General features: G+C 42.6%; 2 protein-coding genes across 2 annotated transcripts in view; one reads left to right on the forward strand and one right to left on the reverse strand.

The window, feature by feature from the left end:
- On the reverse strand, positions 1 to 5,326 carry hsd17b3 (hydroxysteroid (17-beta) dehydrogenase 3). The gene is made up of 11 exons (XM_076049488.1): positions 5,094 to 5,326; positions 3,063 to 3,109; positions 2,757 to 2,832; positions 2,538 to 2,645; positions 2,355 to 2,422; positions 2,189 to 2,233; positions 1,941 to 1,975; positions 1,763 to 1,844; positions 1,611 to 1,676; positions 1,358 to 1,504; positions 1 to 1,242 (listed from the first exon to the last, which is right to left on the reverse strand). Exons 1-11 carry the CDS (start codon positions 5,233 to 5,235, stop codon positions 1,132 to 1,134), a joined length of 927 nt encoding a protein of 308 aa, XP_075905603.1. The 5' UTR covers positions 5,236 to 5,326; the 3' UTR covers positions 1 to 1,131.
- A 900-nt stretch (positions 5,327 to 6,226) lies between these two features.
- The window catches only part of ipo11 (importin 11), a 76,985-nt gene continuing 62,200 nt past the window's right edge, over positions 6,227 to 21,011 (forward strand). The window contains exons 1-7 of the mRNA XM_076049459.1: positions 6,227 to 6,388; positions 9,248 to 9,397; positions 11,491 to 11,591; positions 14,081 to 14,153; positions 15,511 to 15,714; positions 20,396 to 20,528; positions 20,802 to 20,860. Coding sequence (XP_075905574.1) covers positions 9,260 to 9,397; positions 11,491 to 11,591; positions 14,081 to 14,153; positions 15,511 to 15,714; positions 20,396 to 20,528; positions 20,802 to 20,860 — 708 coding nt within the window. The 5' untranslated portion in view covers positions 6,227 to 6,388; positions 9,248 to 9,259. The remainder of the gene's footprint in view (positions 6,389 to 9,247; positions 9,398 to 11,490; positions 11,592 to 14,080; positions 14,154 to 15,510; positions 15,715 to 20,395; positions 20,529 to 20,801; positions 20,861 to 21,011) is intronic.

Consider the following 21,011-nt stretch of genomic DNA (forward strand, 5'->3'; position numbering starts at 1 on the left):
CATTTCAGGAAAAAAAAACAACCTTTTATTGCAAGTCAATGTCAACTTAGAGACGTTTTACCTTTGTACCTTTACCAGTGTAAAAAGACTGAACACAGTAGTTAGAAATATCAACTACTTCTCAAGATTGTAAAATGTAAAAACAATAAACAAAAAACAAGAATCTAGTATTTCTAACCCACTGCTCCCATGTGAAGGTGACTCATTTGCCAGGTTCTGTCAGCCCACTCATGGATCATGTCGGCCACTGCAACCCCTCGTCTCCTGCCCTGCCTCCTTTTCCAATCCGCTGCACCTTCGCTCTCACGGGAGCATTCATTCGTCACAGCTGCCTAAACAGCACGGTCGCCCTCATGATTAGTGACTCTATTAGGTCAAACATCTCGGTTAGCACATACTATTTCACGCGGCTTCACTTGTCTGCTTCTGCACATGCTTGAGCCCAGAAGAGGAAATGTTTGTGCGTGCTTTAAACACCGTATATCAAACGGCAGGCGAGCCTCGAGCCGTTTCTTACATTTCTTATTACCTCAGACGGCCTGCAGGAGCTCGTCGGTTCCCTTCCATGCCCGACTGTTTAGAAGGTCATGGAGGATGGCGATGGTGTTAGTCATCTATTGTTTTCTCTGCCTTTCTGAGGACCAGTACTAGGTATCACGCGTGCAATGTACAATGTCTTTGACACAATAGATGTAAAGTTTAAGGGTTTTTGCAATCTGCTGTGCTTCTCTGTTGTGTCATTAATGTTACAATGGAAAACATAGTAAGTATGAAACTTGTATTGAAAATGGATGGATGGATTTGTGGTATTCCATTAATTCACTCTAGACTCCAGCGGTGCAAAATAAAAACAACGGGATCTCCAGAAAACTGCATATTTAGCCCTATGTTTATAGTCTTCCTTAATATTAGCATTAGTTTATCCCCCCCCCCCCCGCCAATACACGTGGATTTTAAAGATATTGACCTCGACCAAGGGGTCAAAAGTTGGCTTAATGGTTTAGGAAGGAAGTTCCACGATTAATGCAAGAACACAAGCCGCACAAAGCTGTTGTACATTCAATTGGAGTTTAAAAGACAGGGAGATATTGATGTCTGAGCATTGCTCCTCTTTGCTCCCCCCCTCTGTCCTCACAACTTGATGTTAGCCTCCGCTACTTTCTCCCGGATAAAGTCTTGCAAGCCATACAGCAAAGCGTCCGCATAGAGAATCTTCTTAGGGATACACTGCAGGAACCAGGCCTGTATGAACACACAAGCACGCACACAAACAATGATTTAATGGGACTAAATAGTCCCATGTTGTTCCCTGTGACGTTACCTATTGCAATAATCAGATGGTAGCAGTGAGTCCTACCATGAGTGCATGCCTGACGCTGCCATATGTTTTGTCTCCAGCTGTGACGTACTGCAGGGAGCTTTTAACGAAATACTCTGGTGCCAGAGTTACCAGGTTTTTGGAATACGCTGACATCCGAGTGGAGACGCCAAAGGGAGACACAACCTGAAGCCAGAGCAGAAATCCACTGTGACACAACTTGCAATACAATATAACTTTTCTCACTTTATTTAATGGACCTGTGTTGGGTCCTCAGGAAGGACCAGCGTACCTGTATAATGATCCCTTTATCTTTGTATTCCGCCTGAAGACACTGGGATAACCTTTCCACATACACCTGAAGGAACCACAGCTACTTTATTAAGAGTCGTCTCATACTGGCATTTTGGAGAATGCCGGATACACCGGTGATGACCGTCATACCTTGGAAGCAGCATACAGGCTGAACATGGGGACCGGGATAGTGGCAATTCCGGACGAAACGTTGATGATCAGCCCTTTCTGCCTGTCCCAGGAAGAAACACAAGTGCAGCATTTTGATCCAACTTGGCTTTGTTAATACTGCAAATTAAATCTGATACAATGTTGACAGTGAGGGCACCTGCTCTCCATGTTTGGGAGGACTATTTTGCACATCTGGGAGAGAAAAGAATGCAGTTCAATTCAAATTTGGGGCAACTGATGTACATCGATTTTTTTTTCTATGGTAGGGACAACATGACAAACACAATGAATTGTGTTTTGGGCTTAGCATAAAGGCACGCTCCAACATGAGCCAAAAAGAAAAATCTGCACTCCACGATTCACTTGTTTCAAACAAATAAAGGGAAATAATGTACACGCACACACCTTGGTCATGGTTTTCACATTGCAACTTATCACCGTTGTAATTGTCTGAAAGCACCGAAACAGATTTTTTTAGGGCAAGATTTTTAAGATTAGGCCTGTTCTCACATAAATGAAATGTGTGTTTTTGCAATGTCCTCTGAGCAAGAGAATCCTGCAGGGAACTGACCTGTTCCAACTCTGCAGTGTCAAGGAACTGGACTGGGATGAAGCTGGGAAGCATTCCAACGTTATTGACTAAAATGTAAGAGGAGGGTTGGGGGAGGGTGGTGGGGAGAGTTTCAAATGAGATTATGTCTCTATCTTATGAACTTTATGGTGCTTGCTGAAAAAACAAAAGAAAACATTTAACCCAGAACGCCGATGTTCAGATACTTCAGTTCCTCCTCAATTTCCTCAAAGACGTCGTCTTTTGTCAAGTCTGCCACTATCACTTTCACATTTTTCCCTGTGGATTGACCTGAGGAGGAGAGATGGGTGGGGTGGGGACCAGTGTTAGCGACAGTTGGCAACCTCATTCATCGTCTCAAATGTGATGTCACCCGTTGACAAATATATGTGAGGTTTTTACTTATCCCTTTGGCCACCAAGTCCAGATCTGCTCTGCTCCGGCTTATGATGACCACATTCATTCCTTGCTGAGCCAGCTGTGGGAGGCAGAGGTGCAATAGAGGGCATAAAGATGGCAGGAAGACGTACAAATTGTGAGATAAATTAATCCTCAAGGACACTGTATAAAGATATGTTTTAGACGTGCATTTGATCAAGTTAAAAAAAAATAAAAAATCATATAAAATTATATTAAACCTGAGACTATAAATTAATATAACACAAATATTATGCTACCACACAGAGTGCCATTCTGGTGGTGACTTACCTGAAAAGCATACTCTTTTCCTATGCCTTGAGACGCTCCAGTCACCACTAAAACAGGGAGAAAAACATCACTGTGTTAAAGGGCTCCATCAGCTGTCACATTGTTCTTCACTTCTTCTTCCGTACACTAGATGGGGGCAACGTCGCTCAGAGCTGGAAGCCTCCGCTGGAGGACCAATGTTAGGATTGTTTTGGGCTTACATGAACCCATCCTGTCTCTTTCTGTTTTATCAGAGCGTACAGTCTGTTCTCTGGCTCCGATAAAGGATCCAAACAGGAACTCCTTGTTTTCTGATTGCAATTGACTCCATCCTGCCACCATGACGCCCTTACTACTAAAAAAAACAAATTCTTTTTCACACTTAAAGGGAGCCCTTCATTTTTTTTTCAATTGTTTTTTATAGAAATGTGTCTGAATCATTTTGATTTGTTGTGGTTGTTGATTTGTTTTTAGTCACTGTGGTAAAGTGGAACAGACTGTGTAAGCGCTTCAAACAGGCAAGTATTTACCCACTGCCTTAGAAAGTATACTCATGTTAATATCGCCCGTGAAGCGGCCCCTCAGGATTCTTCATTACTGCTATTGTTTTTTTTAAAAAGTAGATATTCAGAAAACAGCATATTTATTGCTCTGTTTACATTCTCCTGTAAATATGTATTGGTTTCCTGCTAAACTCGATGTTTTGTTTAACCTTTGATATATCTTAAAGGGGACAAAAAAGGTGGTGGCTGGCTAACTGATGGGATTAGTGCCCTTTGTGACATCACAACAACACTGGCCTTTTTATGAACCATAGGTCAATTTAGGCTCAGATTAGTTTGCCTCCACTCAGATGTTTGCAATTTTGGGAATCAGCGCTGCGTTGCGGTCCAACCCAAAAGACTCCAGATGCTGATCTTGTTTCGATTGGCTCAATGCAAAGGCACACCAAATGGAACTCAGCCCTGATAAATTACATCTGCTCTTAAATCTACTGGTAATTTATTGTCAATATAGTGACAATTCTGTGACCTATAATAGAAAGTCAATAAAGATATTGGCAGACTTATTAAATAACTAATAAAAATATTCCAGTGATGAGTAATAAGTTCAAAATAACACAGAACTGAACATGTTGTTCTGATGACTGTTTTTTTTGGGCTGTTTTGGAATGTAGTGAAAGTGGACTTGAGGAAAAAAGGACAGATCGGCTGTGTTTCCCTTTCACTGCCTCTGTGAGAGAATAAGTAACCTTTTCAGCAGCCACCAAAGGATTAGATGAGCCCACTCTAAGATCTGGAGAGGAACATTTTGGTCAAACCGCTGGGAAAGGGTGACAGGCAGAGTCATTCCCCTCTTCCCAGCTGAACTCTAACTTGGCACTGGCACAGTTCTCAACCTTTACATTATATCTCACTGTAACTGCTGGATCTGTTTTTTTTTATTCCCCATTTAAGACTTCTTAAATCTTACCAAACTTTTCTGCAGAAGCCAATTCAATTATATCAGTGTTGATGGCAGCTTTGTTTTACATGCAATAATGTTGTTCAACTCCCACCTCACTTGCCCACCTCCCCATGTGTAACACTATGAAAACACGCAAAAACAGCTGCTCCATAGGTATGTAGGTATGTATGAGCATGCAATATAACAGAAACGTCAAGACTTGTCTCTTTCAGAGGTCTTGTGCAACATGCAGGAGTCTTAACAAGTCTCCTAGACTGCAGGTTAAATTTTTACTCCAGTTGCATTACCGGTTATTCAAGCAGCACCTGAACTGAAAAGCGTCTGTGTGCTGCATGCAAATGCATACTTGATTTTGGAAATTAGTTCAAGTATATTATCCACTTTCAGCTGAATGCTTATGTCTTGTGTTTGTGTATGCTGATGCTTATGTTAGGCTATTGCTTAGTGACATAGCATATTATTATGTGTTATATGTTATAAAGCCGTTTGATAATAACACACACACACACACACACACACACACACACACACACACACACACACACACACACACACACACACACACACACACACACCGTGCCTTACCTGCCCATTCTCCCATAGAGGTAAAAAAGGACTTTGGCACTGGAAACCACAGCTTTGGCAAAAGCATTCTACTGAACAGCAGCAGTTTCACAGCATAGTAGACCACTACCACAACACCAGTAGCGACAAAAAAAGATTCCATTGAATCCAGCACAACAAAGTCTTGTCCAAAAATAAGGTAGGGCCTGCTCAGAGTGGAAACGTCATTGGAACTGCTTAAAATCGAGAATGAGGACAGGGAGAATAAAGTTGCCAGATGACACTCCCCCTTACACACACACACACACACACACACACACACACACACACACACACACACACACACACACAGAGGCTTCCTCTACATGATGGTTGAATGGATTCAAATTCCTGAATGTTAACCCTCACCTCTAAACTCGTACATTCACACCTGGTTTATTTTAATGACGCAATTTTTTTAAAATTTTAATTTTTAATTTTTAAAGTTAGTTCAAGGTGAAGCACTTCGTTTTAAAGATTAGGTTAGGGTTAGGATTCTTCATGAAGCGATTCTTCAATAATGAATTTAAACGTGCAGAATGCTGGAACTCTCGAACTCCCACAGAATGAAACCCGTTGATTGCCCCCTGCTGGCTGGCATTGGCTAAAGCAGCTCAATTGCACAGCGTGAACAGATGCAGGAATGTCACAGCATGATTTTCCGTGCTCACTATTCAGAGTAAAGGGCCGAATGCATTGAAAGAAAGTGAAGTAAATTGTTATACATTTTTGTAACGTTAAACTTATGTTTATTGTGATTTCTACATTGACATTAGATCAGACTCTCAGTAAAGATAAAAGCACTTTACAATTATGTAATATATCACATAGAGTATATTTGCTTCATATATTTACGCTTGAAAGTAGAAATCCTTTCGCCACATCTCCTTATTATATTACCAACGCACAAAAGAGCAAAAGAACACTGTGGTGGGACTTTTTTTTGTTTTTTCAATTTTATAACAATATGATAGTTTTGTGCAACATTAGTTCCGCCTTTGCTGACAGCCGCTGGCCGGTCCCGCTCATTCAGGATCAAACAAAACAAAACACAACAAAAACATAAATGAAAATGAAAATGAAAAAAAATATACCAAATCCTGCACCGGCTGCGGCTGCCCTGACAGACTGTATTTAGATTGTGTGACGTCATCAATGCGCGCCTGCTGCGTTGCTCGCGCCATTCCTCCAAACGTGTGTTTCCATCTCCCATTACATTCACCTGGTACAATAAGCACCGGACCAATCATTCTGTTTTTCTCTCCTCGGTCTTTTAGGTAAGTCCACTTCCGTGTTTCTCCTTTGGATTTTGTTTGAGGGAAGATGTGCTCAATGTTTCGGACACTGGTCTCCCTTGTGAGTGAGTGCAGCTCGCTCGCTAGCCCAAAGTTAGCTTCAGTGTTTGGGCTTATGTATGATGCTTAGCCGCTGGTGCTTGTTAAGGTGTCGACTACAGCAACCCAGACCATTAAACACAGCTGTTGATATATATATATTTTGTCAATGTGGCGTAGAAAAAATACAGTCGCTAATGCTTTTGTAGGAGACCCAACCCACCAGCTTGTTTCGGCCAGCCTGGTTCTCTAAAACAGCACTGCACCATTTCAAACACGATAACTGTGTTTGAAATGGTTACATTGGCATTTGCAGACTCTCCATGCACCGTTTTGGTGGTGTAACAGTGCAAGCAACTTTTACCTTATGTATTAAAGGGGATGCCGTTAGGTTCAGGGGCTATTTATTTGCTAAACATATGACAAACTGGCTAGCAGGTTAATGTTTTGAATATAGATATTGCAGGTGTGTGTGTGTGTGTGTGTGTGTGTGTGTGTGTGTGTGTGTGTGTGTGTGTGTGTGTGTGTGTGTGTGTGTGTGTGTGTGTGTGTTCAGCCATCACTCCAGGATTAATGATGTGATTTAACGCGATTTGTAAGATTGATATGCCAGTTGGACTTTGAAGGAGTGCTAGTTCATGCAGTCAGTTCATTGTGTATTTCAGACACACTCGGGGGCCATATATCAAAATTAAATAAAGCAAAAACAGAAAAGTCAGACTGGAAATGTGACTTTGCTTTACAGGTAATTTCTATGAACTGGTGGTTATCACTTCTGAGCCTCAGCCTGGGTAAATAATGAAAGAAAATCTCATTAGGACTGGTTAAAGCCTTAATGATGCCCTTCATCCAACATTATCATACATAAAATATGTAACATTGATATGTTTTTGCTGAGTAATAGGCTTTAAAATTGTCTTCTCTTCTATCAATTTCTTGCATTGGACAGGATTCATTATTGCACTATAGTATAAATATATATTTATGTATAAAATATTATTAATCTTTGAAGTGACTAATCCTGTGTCTACATGAAAGAGTAGGCAGGATAACCATACAACGGACTCTCTCTAAAGGGTGAATTTTAGACCTACCTGGGAAAAATGATGTATGTAGAGAATTTTACATAATACCTACATGGATGCACAATAATGGCTTGATGAGTTGACATTTTTTTGAAGGAAATTTACAATTATTACAATCATTTGCTTTTTCCCCCCTTTTGCACAGCCTTGGTGTTTCATCTCCTCTTTATTTCTCAATACAGCAAGGGTTAGTTTTTTTTTTCTTTTTTTCCTGGAGCTGTCCAGCTGTCTCCAAAGGATTTCTACATTTTGATGTAATAACTAAATTTTAGTTCTCAAAGAATTAGTCAAGTGGTCGATGCCCATCATTTCTATCACTGGTTAGCGTGCTAAGGTAAACAAAATACTGAATAGGCCATGCAACAATTTGTACCTGACCATACATACACCTTTTTGTGTCTGAAATATACATACGTATATACAGAAAATAAGAACGAACAAAGGATCAAATCCTCGTGCAGCTGTATTATGGATCACGGGTTACTTCACACCTTTGGAAAAAAAGCAACCGTCTCATATTGATTATTCATATACAACGTGTTTATTGATTGAATCAGTCTGTTCTTTGTGAAAGCTGTTGTTGACCAAGCTTGTCGCTTGTGGCGACATGACTGATGCTCGTCCTGTACAGAGTAACACTGCAACTTTGTGTTTGGGCTGCAGATGGCAGCGTTTCCATTCTAACCCAAGCTAAGCAAACGCTTCCTCCAACTGTGTGCCTGCACGACTGGTCAATACCAATATCACGAGGGATTATTTTTGTTGTCATCACAAATTTCTCTGCAAATACAGGTCGTACTGTGGTCTCTATACTGTGTGTGTGTGTGTGTGTGTGTGTGTGTGTGTGTGTGTGTGTGTGTGTGTGTGTGTGTGTGTGTGTGTGTGTGTGTGTGTGTGTTGAATTTATTTAGCATTCACGACTAGTTTTCGTACTTAATGACTAGCTGTTACCACTAGTAATTCTAACATGTCATCATTAGGCCGACAATTAGAAGACCCTATTATATAAAATTCTATTCATTCATGTGTCTGCCTTTTAGCTCTGGCCTTGACACGGGGCACGCGTCAGCTGTGTCTTCTACCCTTGCGATTAAATTTCACACGTCATGTTGTGATTGCAATCAGCCACGCAGTTGTGAGGTTTTCGGGCAGCTGTGTAAACTGTAGGTTTCCATGTGCAGCACGGCAGCCAGCTGACTGCGTCTGTCTCAGAAGAAGCCAGTTGATGCTGTTGCCTGATAATGATGATGATGAATCATGCCGTGTTAATTAGATAGCCTCCTTTTCTTGGTTTACAAAAACACTGTTATTGTTACCCATGTCAAAAGTATTCACGTGCCATGGAGTCATCGTCAAGCCTAATGCAAGGAGTGAGGAAGGCTTCCTTCATTTCTTTATAGACGGAGAGCTAAAATATCTTTAATACATTTTTTTTAGATCGTGTCTTGGTCTTTGCTCGTGCTGTCAACCAACTTTTGTTCAAATTGACTTGCTAACATAATAAATTCACGTGGTGTGTGAAAGTACCATATTATCAGAGGGAATAAAACTGGGGAGAGCAGCCAGAGAGAATGACAACAAGGAATTTTAACCAGTTTTTGTTTTGACTTATTCCAATGCATGCAAATGGACTCCTGCAGTTCACATCCTCTGCATTTTAGTCTGAACATTACACAACAAGAGCAGTGAAACTTGTGCTTGTTTCTTGTCCCTGCAGGTATATCCAGCTATGGATATGGACAGTGCCAACTCAGTGGTGCTGCAGGCCTTAACTCAGGCTACCAGTCAGGACACAGCTGTGCTGAAGCCTGCCGAGGAGCAGCTCCGGCAGTGGGAAACCCAGCCAGGCTTCTACTCTGTCCTCTTGGTAAGGGATCGTGTCCAACATCTGACAGACAATATTGCTCCCCTGTGTTCTTCCCTTAAATACGAGATTATACAAGGCATCTTTTGTGATTGACATCATTTGCCCGCCTGTCCATATTTCTGTTATATTAAAATTTATACAAGCCTCACTCAGTGCTTATTTTAGGCATTTGGCCATGTTCCTTGGGGACTGGAGTATGGGGTTTCGGACGCCCTACTATGGGGCCTCTTTTCCATGAATCAGCGCATTGATTTGGCACAGTTGTGCCAAAGCACGAAGCTCTTGATTTACCAGATGATAGACGTTCCTGCTCTCACCTGTGGTCACCAGCTGTGGTCAGTGTGGTGCGATATTCAACTGAAAATAACACATTCTTTTAGATTTGCTTGCCGGTTGAAGTTGTGTGCAAAGTGTTGAGCGTTCTTTGGAACCACTGTAGTTCAATAAAGGCTCATTCGCTCTCCCAGGCTCATGTGATATACATGAGCCTGGCCGGACATTGATGGAAGCTTGCAGCCTTATTGTTGTGCCGAGGCTAACGGCAATGAGATGCTAATTGTAGTTTCTCATTACTGTGAGGAGCAAGGTGTGCAGTTCCTCAGGTATTTCCCCTCTGCCTTCCTTCAACTCTTTGATCAGCGTTATTGCAGATGCACACTTCTTGCTTGCGAGTGTTGTTTTGCCTGTCTGTCCGTGGCGCCGCGGTCCCTTTGAGCGAGGGCCATCTCAGGGCATCCTGTCTCGCGCAATTCAGGAGTAGGATAACACCGAGGCAGCGGCGGCGGCAAATCAGGCTCTGGGCCACATTCTAAAGTTCAGTTGCGTCAACGCAGCTTAGAGGAGTTTATTACAGGAGATGTGAAATGTCAGATCGTAAGATTCCACTTCTGAGGTGGGAATCCCTGTTCCTGTTCCTGTTCCTGGGAGGGGTGAGAGGAATGTGGACTCTGCAACACTGCGATACAGTGGCACCAAGCCAGACCTTTCCTGATGATTGCTGTCCTATCAACAGCGAGGTGACGTCCTGTACGGTTTCTGTCATTCGCAAAGAAAGCATCTGGGATGGATGGCTAATGTAACGTGACTAGTGATCGTCAGATAATAGTAACATTGAAAAGTTATGTTTTCACATATTAGTTTTATTGTCTCGCTGAGTAACGACCATTCAAGAGGCATACTTTATAATGTGGCGACGTTATTTTGATCCCACGAAGAAGAAGAAGGAGACTTTATTAATCCCACATTGGGGAGATTTGCATAATTACAGAAACCGTACAATAGAAAAGAATGGAGATTATGTTAATTAAAATATAAAAAGTGAATAAAATAAAATAAAAATATTTTTAGGCTTATTATTTTTTAGCCTAACAGGGAACAAACATGAACATCAGAAACAAGATATTCACAAATGTGCACATTATATTTATTTTGTGGGACCAAATTGATCATTTGTGGTGAAGAAATTAGCATTTCGTATGAACAAATTAATATTTTGTGGGGAGAAAGTAGTATTTCGTTAGTACAGTACATCTATATTGGGGCTACATTTTATTTTTCTTTCTCCCATGTCATGACTGGGGCGCGGTAGCACCAGCATATTCCACATGTACAGCCCGACTGTTCACATTTGGGAGCGGTAATTATCTTCAGCGGCAACATGTAGTACCTGTTAGTGGCAGTTTAGTTCGCGCACAGACTGACCCGAGTCGAGTAGGTATTAGCAGAAACGCGGCTGTATTTCCTGAAGGAAGCACATTAGGATGCTGAGTGACTCAGCAGTGCAGTGAAAGAGAGTAAAAAGAAGAAAGAAAAAAAAAAATCAACATACTTAAAAAGTGCTCCGAGCGAAAACAGCCAATCAAACCACAGCGCCGCCGCTGTTGTGCTGACGCAGCACCATCTACCGCCAAGAAAACGCCAGATCAAGACTAATGATAATTGAGTTGTAATTGATATCACGCTTCTCGCCCGGAACCTGCGGAGACAGGTTTCACGCTAATTGTCTTTTAATTTGCCCGTTTGCAGTTAGTCTAAACCTGTGCGCTACATCCCCCACCCCCTCTACCAACACTGCCCTTCTTTTTGTCCTGCAGAACATCTTCAACAACCACATGCTGGACGTGAACGTGCGGTGGCTGGCCGTGCTCTACTTCAAGAACGGCATCGACAGATACTGGAGGAGAGTGGCGCCGCAGTGAGTGCCGGCAGCCTCGCCTCCGTCGCTTCACCATTGTTTCCCCCCCTTCCCCTCACCCACCGCTCGTCTTTATCCTCTCTGTTCGCCGCTTTTAATCTCGGCCCGTATTTCAGCCGCCCCCCCACCTCTCCGTTGGCGTCTTTTGATCGCCTCCTTCTTTTGACAGTTTTCTCCTGTTGCTTAGATTACGCTCGCGTTTCTCTCGCTCTCTCTTTTTTTTTGCCTTACGTAAACTTCATTGTGCTTAAATTTTATACAATACCTCCGCTACCTGGTCCAGGTTCAGGCCGCGGATCCCTGACTGGCCGCCTTTTGTTAGATGGCAATTTAACGTTGACTCCTACATTTGCAGGGTGGCAGCTGGGCCGGAGGTAATCCGTTCGGCCTCGCTGCAACGGGGCCACTTCTTCTCTTTTTCTCGCTCTTTTTTTTTTTTTTTTTTTTTTTTGTCCACTTCACGATTGCTGTTCTTGGATTTCTCCCCAAAGTTTCCCACCCCGTCTGGCCGAAGGAGTTTCTATAGTTCAGTAAACTAAATTTAATTTGCTATAGTGCTGTGCAAGGGGTTTTGGCCTGGGGGGGTTGTTTATCCGATTTCCGTTGGCCCATTGTCATTAATCCAGGAGTTAAGTTATTGCGGTCGACTGCAGAATGCCTGCAGTGTCACTGTACCCCCCCCCCCCCCCCGGAAAACAGCTCTGTTATTAAACATGCATTAGTATTTAATTTTATTTAAATAATTCCACATGCATGCCGAAAGCACATTTGCATGTCGTCGGTTTTTCTCCTTCTTCTGTGTTTCTATCAGCCTGGCTAAAATGTGAACTGTCAACAGCAGGAAGTGGCTTCTGAGAGTCGGTCGCGTGAACAAAACAATTGCTTTGCAACCGCAAATTAACCAAAACATTTTGCCAAGCAAAGTTGTAGCCGCCTGCATATTCTGCGCAATTCTTGCGTGCAGCACGTTGTTCTTGCACCGTCCAGCTGAGGCTGCCTGGCTACAAACGTGAATGTGTTTCAGTTATGCAAACGCATCGTGCCATATTTTGACCGTTTTAATACATTTGTTTGTGTGTCACGTAGACAAACATGCCCTGCCCACTCTCGGGTTCTAGCAAAAGCAGGGAATACGTGCGAGCCGGGTCCAGAATGCATACATTAGCATAATGCCGTCAACGCACTGACAAGCATTTTCCAGCCGCTTCCTGCTGGCTGGAAAATGTTTTCCGTGCATATTTCCGTGGAGTTGTTAATACTTCCATTGCATCAAGTGGAATCACGAGGGGTGGCCGGAGCAACGAACAAACCCATGTGCAGTGTGAGAGTGGACAGAGGTTCAGAATACATTACAATTGTCACCGTATTCAATAACATCAGCTGCAATATATTCAAGAATCCATCTTGGACAGGTATATTACACATGAGCGCATGCAGGCTTATTTAAAAGGTATTTTATACTATATACTTTTGTTCCGGCCAGTAAAAAGTGGGCAACTCTTGGCTCCACTCGCGTCACCGTGAAACAATTCTTATCATTTATCATGATACATAATTTAAACGCCAAAGCCAAACTTATTAAAGCCCCCTCGCCCCTACACTCTCAAAGTGCACACGCTGTAAATCTGGATTCAGTAATTCACACTCTCCCCGTTGTAATATGTCTCGCACCCGTCGCTCGCTCGCCCTCTCTCTCTCTCTCTGCCCAAGGTTACGTCGTGATTCATTCCCCTCATCAGAAGCCCTCCCACGACATCTCCATCCACCAGTCGCACGAGTCGACGGGATGCGCAAAAATTGGGCCATTTTGTTATTTCTCACTTCATAGATTGAGAGCGTCAGTCAGTGTGTACATTGCAAAGTATGAAATGTGACTTGGAAGGGAGCGGGAGGTTGGTCCCCCCCTTTCCGAGTTTCCCTGATTAAATGCTGCAGGTCCTGCACCATTGTTGTACGGAGATTTAAATAATCCCGCAGCAACTCAACTGGAGCCAAGTTTTATAGCTTCATCAAATATAAGTGTGGCGTCTGCATTTCTAGAATTTCAAATGAATTCATAACAAGTCTTGGCGGATCTAATCTGCATTCCACAACGCCAGAGTGACTGGCACCCTGCCTGCCACGCCGCTACGACGTGCTGCCCTTCAGTAAGACGGGCCTGAGTTCACAACTTCTGATCAGGCAGGAACGTGCATTTGTCTCCCAGCATTCTTGTATTTCTCTCTCTCGCTCCTTTTTTTTTGTTAGAATTAAGATAAAATCTCAAACTCATTTAATAAAGCAGTTTATGGTGGTGCACAGCCCAGTGCTCTTTGCTGATGATACTTAAAAAACTGCTCTCTATTATTACCTGATTGCTAATTCTGGGGTTCCATATATCAGCGTTGATATGCATCCTATTTTGTCTAGACGTTGAGGTAATGATGCTTTTCATTCCGTTCAAATCTCACATGCGAATGCGTTTTTCCTTCCCTTTGCTTTGCTCACAGTGCACTATCGGAAGAGGAGAAGACGACGCTGCGAGCCGGTCTCATCACAAACTTTAATGAGCCTGTTAATCAGGTTAGTTCTTTTAAGGTGTTTTGCTACCTGGAAAAAGTTTGTAGCTCACAGTTTGATGCGTACGATTGCTTTTTAGCAATGAAACCTATTTGAATGAGAATAGTTTATTAATCCCACACTGGGGAAATTTGCATAATTAAAGCAGCATTTACAGTGCAGGAGAATAAAAAAGGATAATAACTAGAAAGAAACATTGGAATAGTAAAATAAAAAATGCTCTACTGCACAGTGGAGATTGCACTGTACCGAGTGGTCTTGCAAGGTTTCATCCAAAAATTCTCACAGTTCAGCTTTAGTTTTATTATTTTGGGGTTGAATACAGTTCAGTATCATTCATTTCAACTTTCATACACTCATTTACCGTGGCATTACTCATAATGACAAATGCAACTCTAACAGCACAGAGGGGCTCTGATTGGAGTTGCAATAAATAAAATGAAAGTTATGGTAGGTGCCACTAAATGAATGAGCCTGCAGAAGATGTGGGCTTCATTGCAGTTTTTTTTATTTCCTTCACTATGTTTTTGGGAGAGAAAAATATCGTAACACATCAAGACTTGTCATGACAAGACAAACAACTAAACTGTCATGTGGCAGTATTGTGTATACAGTTTATTAACTCAATTGACCTGCAGCTCAAACGTAATTTTTCATTGGTTAATGTTGCAGTTGTGAAATGGTAGCACATTAAGCGAGGACTTGGATGGTGGCGCTGGCAGTGGCGGCCCGTCCGTCCGTCCTGGTTCCTCCAGCTTGACTAATAACCCAGAGGGAGTTCCCTGTAACATCAGGACCGATAGGCTCCATATGGCCCGCAGTGAATGCCATTTAAGCACCATATGTCACCTCAGTGACAGCCAGGACTTGTCACATCAGAGCTCCAGAGAAATTGACGTTCACAATAATATGAAAAAGCATGTGATATATTTTGCTTTTAACTTTGCATTCCACTGTATGGATCTAAAAGTTTGTTAGACTTTAATCAATAATGCATTTCTTTAGATAATTAGGCCTGTGCCACAGTCTGATCAAGTTGGATTAAAAGGTTTTTTGAAATGAAAAGGTGGATTCACAACATGGTTCTGTCGGTCATGTCAGGCAGTAGACTAAAAACAAACTGTATAGATAGAAAAGTGAAAAAAAGACAGTAAAAAAATAAATTAAAAAATCCATATTTTTTTTTCAGAGCATTTTGTTACGAGATCAAACTTCCTCCTGCTGATATATGTGATGGGATGCCTACTACACTACATTTCTTTCCTATGTTAACCATTAACTTGTTGAGGTATCACACTTTATTTGTGCTATTTCATAACTTTTGAGCATCAGTCAACTCTGCTGCTGTTGTTTTCAACAGATAGCGACGCAGATCGCCGTGCTCATAGCCAAGGTGGCCCGACTGGACTGCCCCAGGCAATGGCCCGAGCTGATTCCCATCCTGCTGGAGTCGGTCAAGGGTCACGATGGCCTGCAGCAACACCGAGCGCTGCTAACCTTCTACCACGTCACAAAAACCCTGGCATCAAAGCGCCTGGCGCAGGACAGACGACTCTTCCAGGACGTGAGTTTAACCCTGTTGCTTTTTTTTTTCCTTTCAAGTTTTGCCACAAAGCCTTTTTTTGGACCTCTGTGGCATCCCGTCTACTTTTTTGTGAAAACTTTTGGGATGTCAGTAAATGAAGTATAGAAGTACTTTGGCACTCTTTTTTTTTTTTTTTTTTTTTTTTAGTTTGCACGTTTTGCCAGAAGGAGATGCTGTTCAGCCTCGCCAGATTTCAGATTGATGTCACCCAGTGTCTCCCTCCCTGTGTCTGCATGTGCGCCTCTTTTGCCATGCGGGTGATTTATTTATTTATTTTTGGAATAAATTTCTCTTTCTCAGTCATATTGTGTGTGCCTGAGTGTCAGATTGTGTTGGAGAGAGAGGGTGGTTTGTGTGCAAATGCTCCTTTCAATGCTAATCGCATGGAAAGCTGTTTTTTTTTTTTTTTCTGACTGAAGTGTGGGTTGAATAACAGACCAAGGAGCAGATGAAGAGGCCGCAGGGCCATCAAAAGAACCAGGAAAGACATTGGCGGGAACGAAGCGGTGGGCATTACAGGCGGTCACCTAAACTCGGACAGTGTGCGACGAACCCTGTATGCTTAAACCGGTGCCCTTGGCCGCGATGAGGTGCAAAGATTCTCTAAACCTCGGACTGCAGTGCATTTTTTTTAATTGCTGCACCGGTGGCGCTCAGCCCAAATGACCCGTGCAATGCTTCCACTCCCCTGTCACCACATTGTGTGGCTCTGTGGCCACACAATGCATTAAGAGAAGCCTTTGAGACAAAGGACAGCGCAACATTGTGGGTATGGTATCCGGTTGCAGATTTCTGTGTGCTTTAGTTAATGCTATTTCCCACTGTAGGCCTGAACTGTGTATGACCTGAGTATCTTTAGCTGTTCATATTATTCATGTTGTTGGGCTTCGTATACGGCTGCTTGCATCTGTTGTCGTTTTGGATTCGCCTGTGCTGCATAGCAGACCTCTCAGTGGAGCCCGCCTGAATTAATGATGTCGGCGGACTGAACCAGTCTTATAGGATTTGTAATCATGTTGCGTTTTCAGGTATCCTGCTTTCGTCCAGTGCACACTGTTTTCCTCTTTAGCAGCCAGGGGCGGAATGTGATTTTGAGCAAAATGACACAGAGCTGTGAATTAGAAGAAGGAAAATCTGCGCTAAAGCTTTAAGTCATAGAGAAGACCGTGAAAAAAAAGAAAGAAATTCTTGACTAGTCATACTGAAATATTTAGAAATGGCTCATTGAAATTGCAATTCTTGAGTGTTATTTTGGGATTTAGGAAAATAGTTTATTTTCAACTGCAGCTTCTGGAAAAGGTTTCTGAAAAAAAGTTTTAGACTCCAAAAGTTTAGGTGAAAGAAGTTACCGTACATTGTTCCAATAAAAGTGATCTATGCTTCCCAACTCGAGCAGTTAAATTGCCAGGGAATAATTTCTCAATGCCAGCTGCTTTGAGATGGGAACAGTTATACTTCTGCTTGATAGAAAGCAAAATTTGCTGCCAACGGTTTGCTTCAGTGTCGGCCTGGTACAGCACGAGGCATTAAACATTGCTCAAGTCAAAAAAAAATGAGGCTATCAATCTCCTGTTGTCAACACCCACCCTTTTCTTCTAGGAGTTTTCGAGGTGCTGGAAAATGTTTAAAACCAGAAAAAAGTGATAGACTGCAGTAGGATAAATTATTTTCTCTGCAACCAGAATAATGGAAAAACTCCCACAGATGGACGCAAACACCCACAAATAAAGAAACGACAAGAAGCACAGGTGTTTTTTTTCGGCTATCGCTAGACAAAAAATACACGTATGAATCACTGAACCAGACCTGCACTTGTTTCAGTTCTTGACACAACCTCAGACACGTGCTTAAACAAAAAAAAAATACAATCTAACTGCAATGCGTGTAGGAAGATGTAGTGAATCTTTCAAGAGATTGAGGAGTTTCTGACCAAAGTCATTGAAATAAACCCGATAAACCAAATTGTAATTGAATCACCCTTCCCCCTGGAGACGATTCGAACAGTGTGCGGAGATATGGACGCGCCTGGTGAGCTCATCAGCCCCGCTAGTGTTTGTCAGAGCTGAAATCAGTGGGCTTCGACAGAACACCGTGCTTGTTACCCGCTAATGCAAACAGGGACTCCATGTGGCCAAGATAATGTCGAGCAAATCCTCCCGCAGGACTTGGGAGCTGAAGACGTTAACGCTGTAGACTTGCCCCTAACATATCAAAATTGTTGAACCACTATTTGGGCTACGACATAGATATTTCTGTAAAAAAAAAAAAAAAAAAAAGAATGTGTGCACCATGTTGACGCCCGAAGGCATTTTTATGTCTCCTCGCCTGTTTGTCCTATCACACTATCCTGATAGCGCAGAAATGGCTCCAGATTGACTGGAGATTGTCTTCTGTGGTTTCAGCTCAATGTCAAGGTGTCCATGAGGCATGCGTTGGCTTCCAAGTCAAGAGTTTGTAAAATTCTCTTCTTCTTCTTTTTGCTGTTAGTTCGTGAAAGATTCCGTTTTCCTCACTGCAGTGACTTTCACACCTTTGCATTAACCTACTTTTTGCACCGTTGAGATTTGACATTTCTCTTCCCCCTCAAAGTCTTTACTGTAGAGTAATATAAAACAGTAAATCCTGTCTGTGACAGCTACAGATCTGAACATGACCAGAGCAGCTGTAACTGGAAGAAGTAGCCTTGATCAATTTTTGTTAACGCTTTACTTGCCATCCTAGTTTGTCCTTTCAAATTAAAGCAACATTGAAAATGTTTGTATGTCTTATTCGGGCTGAATCGGGTTGAAGAAACTTGAAAATTTTAAACATTCAATGTTTTTTTTATTTATTAAAAATGTTCAACTTTTGTGAAAATAGATTCCTGGAGTTTTAAAGAATTGATTTCAGAGGCAAGAGATTCCATTCTAGCAATCTCATGGTTATAGGCTGATGAGTGTTCCCTTCCACTTACTTCCATGTGGTGCAAAATGCAACAGCAGCATAATCACTGATAGCAGGAAATCTCTAACTTGGTTATTATATATATTATTATAGTCAGGCCATTGTAGATATCGTCAATTATCCGTTTTGGTCGTATTTGAGTTATTAATCATGCAGATTATTCCAGTGAATAGGGGCAGGTGTTAGCCAGCGACTTGCTCTGTGCACACCCGCAGCAATAGACGGGAACTATGGCCAATCATATAGAGAATGTTTGGAGTGCTCTTTTCATCGACTGTTCTTTGTCAGCTCTTGTTGCTCTGTGAGGAAAGAAGCTCACAGATGGAGGATGTGCTTTGACTTTTTGTTTTTTTTTAATTTAAATCAGCCTCCCAGTTGTCTGCCTGGCTGTGTCCTGTCTTGTCTGTCCTGTTGCGACCTTGTTCATTCGTGCATTCGCTCAGATGCATCTGCGTTGGGGAGGAGGACGTTGGAGGATCCGTGGATGCTTCACAAATCTTCCAAATCTTCCCCAAAGTTTGGTTCGGTGGGATCGTTACCAGGTGGCTCTTCTCGGTCTAGTTGCTGGGTGCAATGAATTAAACTGCGTCTCATCAACTCTGCCGGCTGCTCAGTTGTCTGACGTGCAGCCATCCGTCCATGCATCCGTCCGTTTTCCTCTGCTTATCCCAGGTCAGGGCACGCTGGCAGCAGGCTTAGAACGCTGCTTTTCTCACCAGCAACATATTCCAGATCCTCCTGGGAGACCCGAAGGTGCCCCCAGAGTGTAATCCCTCGTGACGAGCACCTCCTCAGAAATGTGCTGTGTGGTGCACTGGTGAAACCCACCACTGCAGTGGCAAGCTTTCTTCTTATGCCTTACCAGCGTTGAGCAGATGGAGTAGTGGGTAACAGATGGTTCTAATAGTGTGGAGGAGTGAGATAATAGTGTGAAGGAGTGAGATAGAGGTCAATGACTTTTGTAGGTTAGCAGCAAAAGTTTGTCTTTGACTGTATTTTTGTATATTTTTATTCATGTCGAGAATTGTAACTGTAAGAAAAGTCAGTAGCTTCAACAATGATAATGCCAGTACTAACTGTAATAATAATACTATTATTGGAGATATAATGATCATTGTAATGCTAACAATACTAATGACAATAGTTTTATATTTTTTACAATAGTAAAATGCATGTGTACAGTATGAAGTGTCACTGACGCTTTGCATTGCTTTCTGAATTTTGAATCCCTATGTGCCCACTCAGAAGCCTTTAGGTTTTCTCTGTTGTGTTCAATATTTTCTTTTAAAATTACAGAGCGTAGGCATTCATTTAAGCTCTTATTTGCTCCACAAGAGTATCGTCAAAAGGCTAGAAGCTGTACGGTAGTTGAAACTCAGCGCACAGTGTTTTTAGATGATCTTGTTTTGCCGTCACTGACTAACATATATTTGTTTTGTGCCCAAATGCGAATATTATTGCACCCATTGTAGTAGGAAGCCAATTTGATGGCAGACCTGTGACTGCTGCGCTGCTCTCTGTGATTGTATTATGTGACAGTGCTTTCATTTTTTTTGATTTCATTGTCATCAGTCAAAATGAGCCTTTTACAATCTTCTGCAGTTTGCAGGTGTGTTGAGTAAATACCCTCCCCGCGCCGTGCCGTCGCGTCACCTGCTAAATGTCAGCATTAATCCAAACGTCTAAGTGGCCGTCTCTTCATGTGTGTTGTTGGCAGCTGGCATCGGGGATCTACAGCTTTGCGTGTTCTCTCTGGAGCCATCACACAGACTGCTTCCTCCAGCAGATCTGCACCAGGGACGAGGCCACGGCGCTCAGCTCTCTGGAAAGGACTCTGCTCTCCCTCAAAGGTAACGGCGCGGCCCCAACGCCAGACCTTCACACGCCCGTGACCTTTTTAAAATCCTCACACGGAAACATGAAAGTGACCCATTAAGTTGCGCAAAGTGCTTCTCCGCCACTTGGTGCGATGGAGGAAGAAAAATAAAATAAACCCAGAAAGCCCACAAGTTGTGACCTTCTGGGGACGTTTTAATGTGTTTCGTAAGTTCACGCAATTTGCATGCAGCCATTATCTTGCATGCTAATTTTTCTTCTCTCTCTCTCCCCCCCCCCCTCCTCAGTGCTTCGCAAGCTCACGGTCCATGGATTTCAAGAACCGCAACAGAATGCAGAAGTGATGGTGAGGTTCAAGTTATTTCAAAATACATTAGGGAGAGACAGATAATTTCTCTGTCGCTGGGAGACTCCAGCCAGCGTGCGAGAACCTATAAACTCAAAGTGCCTAAAGCCTTGTCTCAGTTCAAAGAGTGGAGAGCTGGGTTGCGAGCTCA

This window comes from Nelusetta ayraudi, unplaced genomic scaffold (assembly GCF_046127955.1).
Source record: "Nelusetta ayraudi isolate G7.1 ecotype Tasmania unplaced genomic scaffold, CSIRO-AGI_Nayr_v1 ptg000116l, whole genome shotgun sequence".
NCBI classification, from domain to species: Eukaryota; Metazoa; Chordata; class Actinopteri; order Tetraodontiformes; family Monacanthidae; genus Nelusetta; species Nelusetta ayraudi.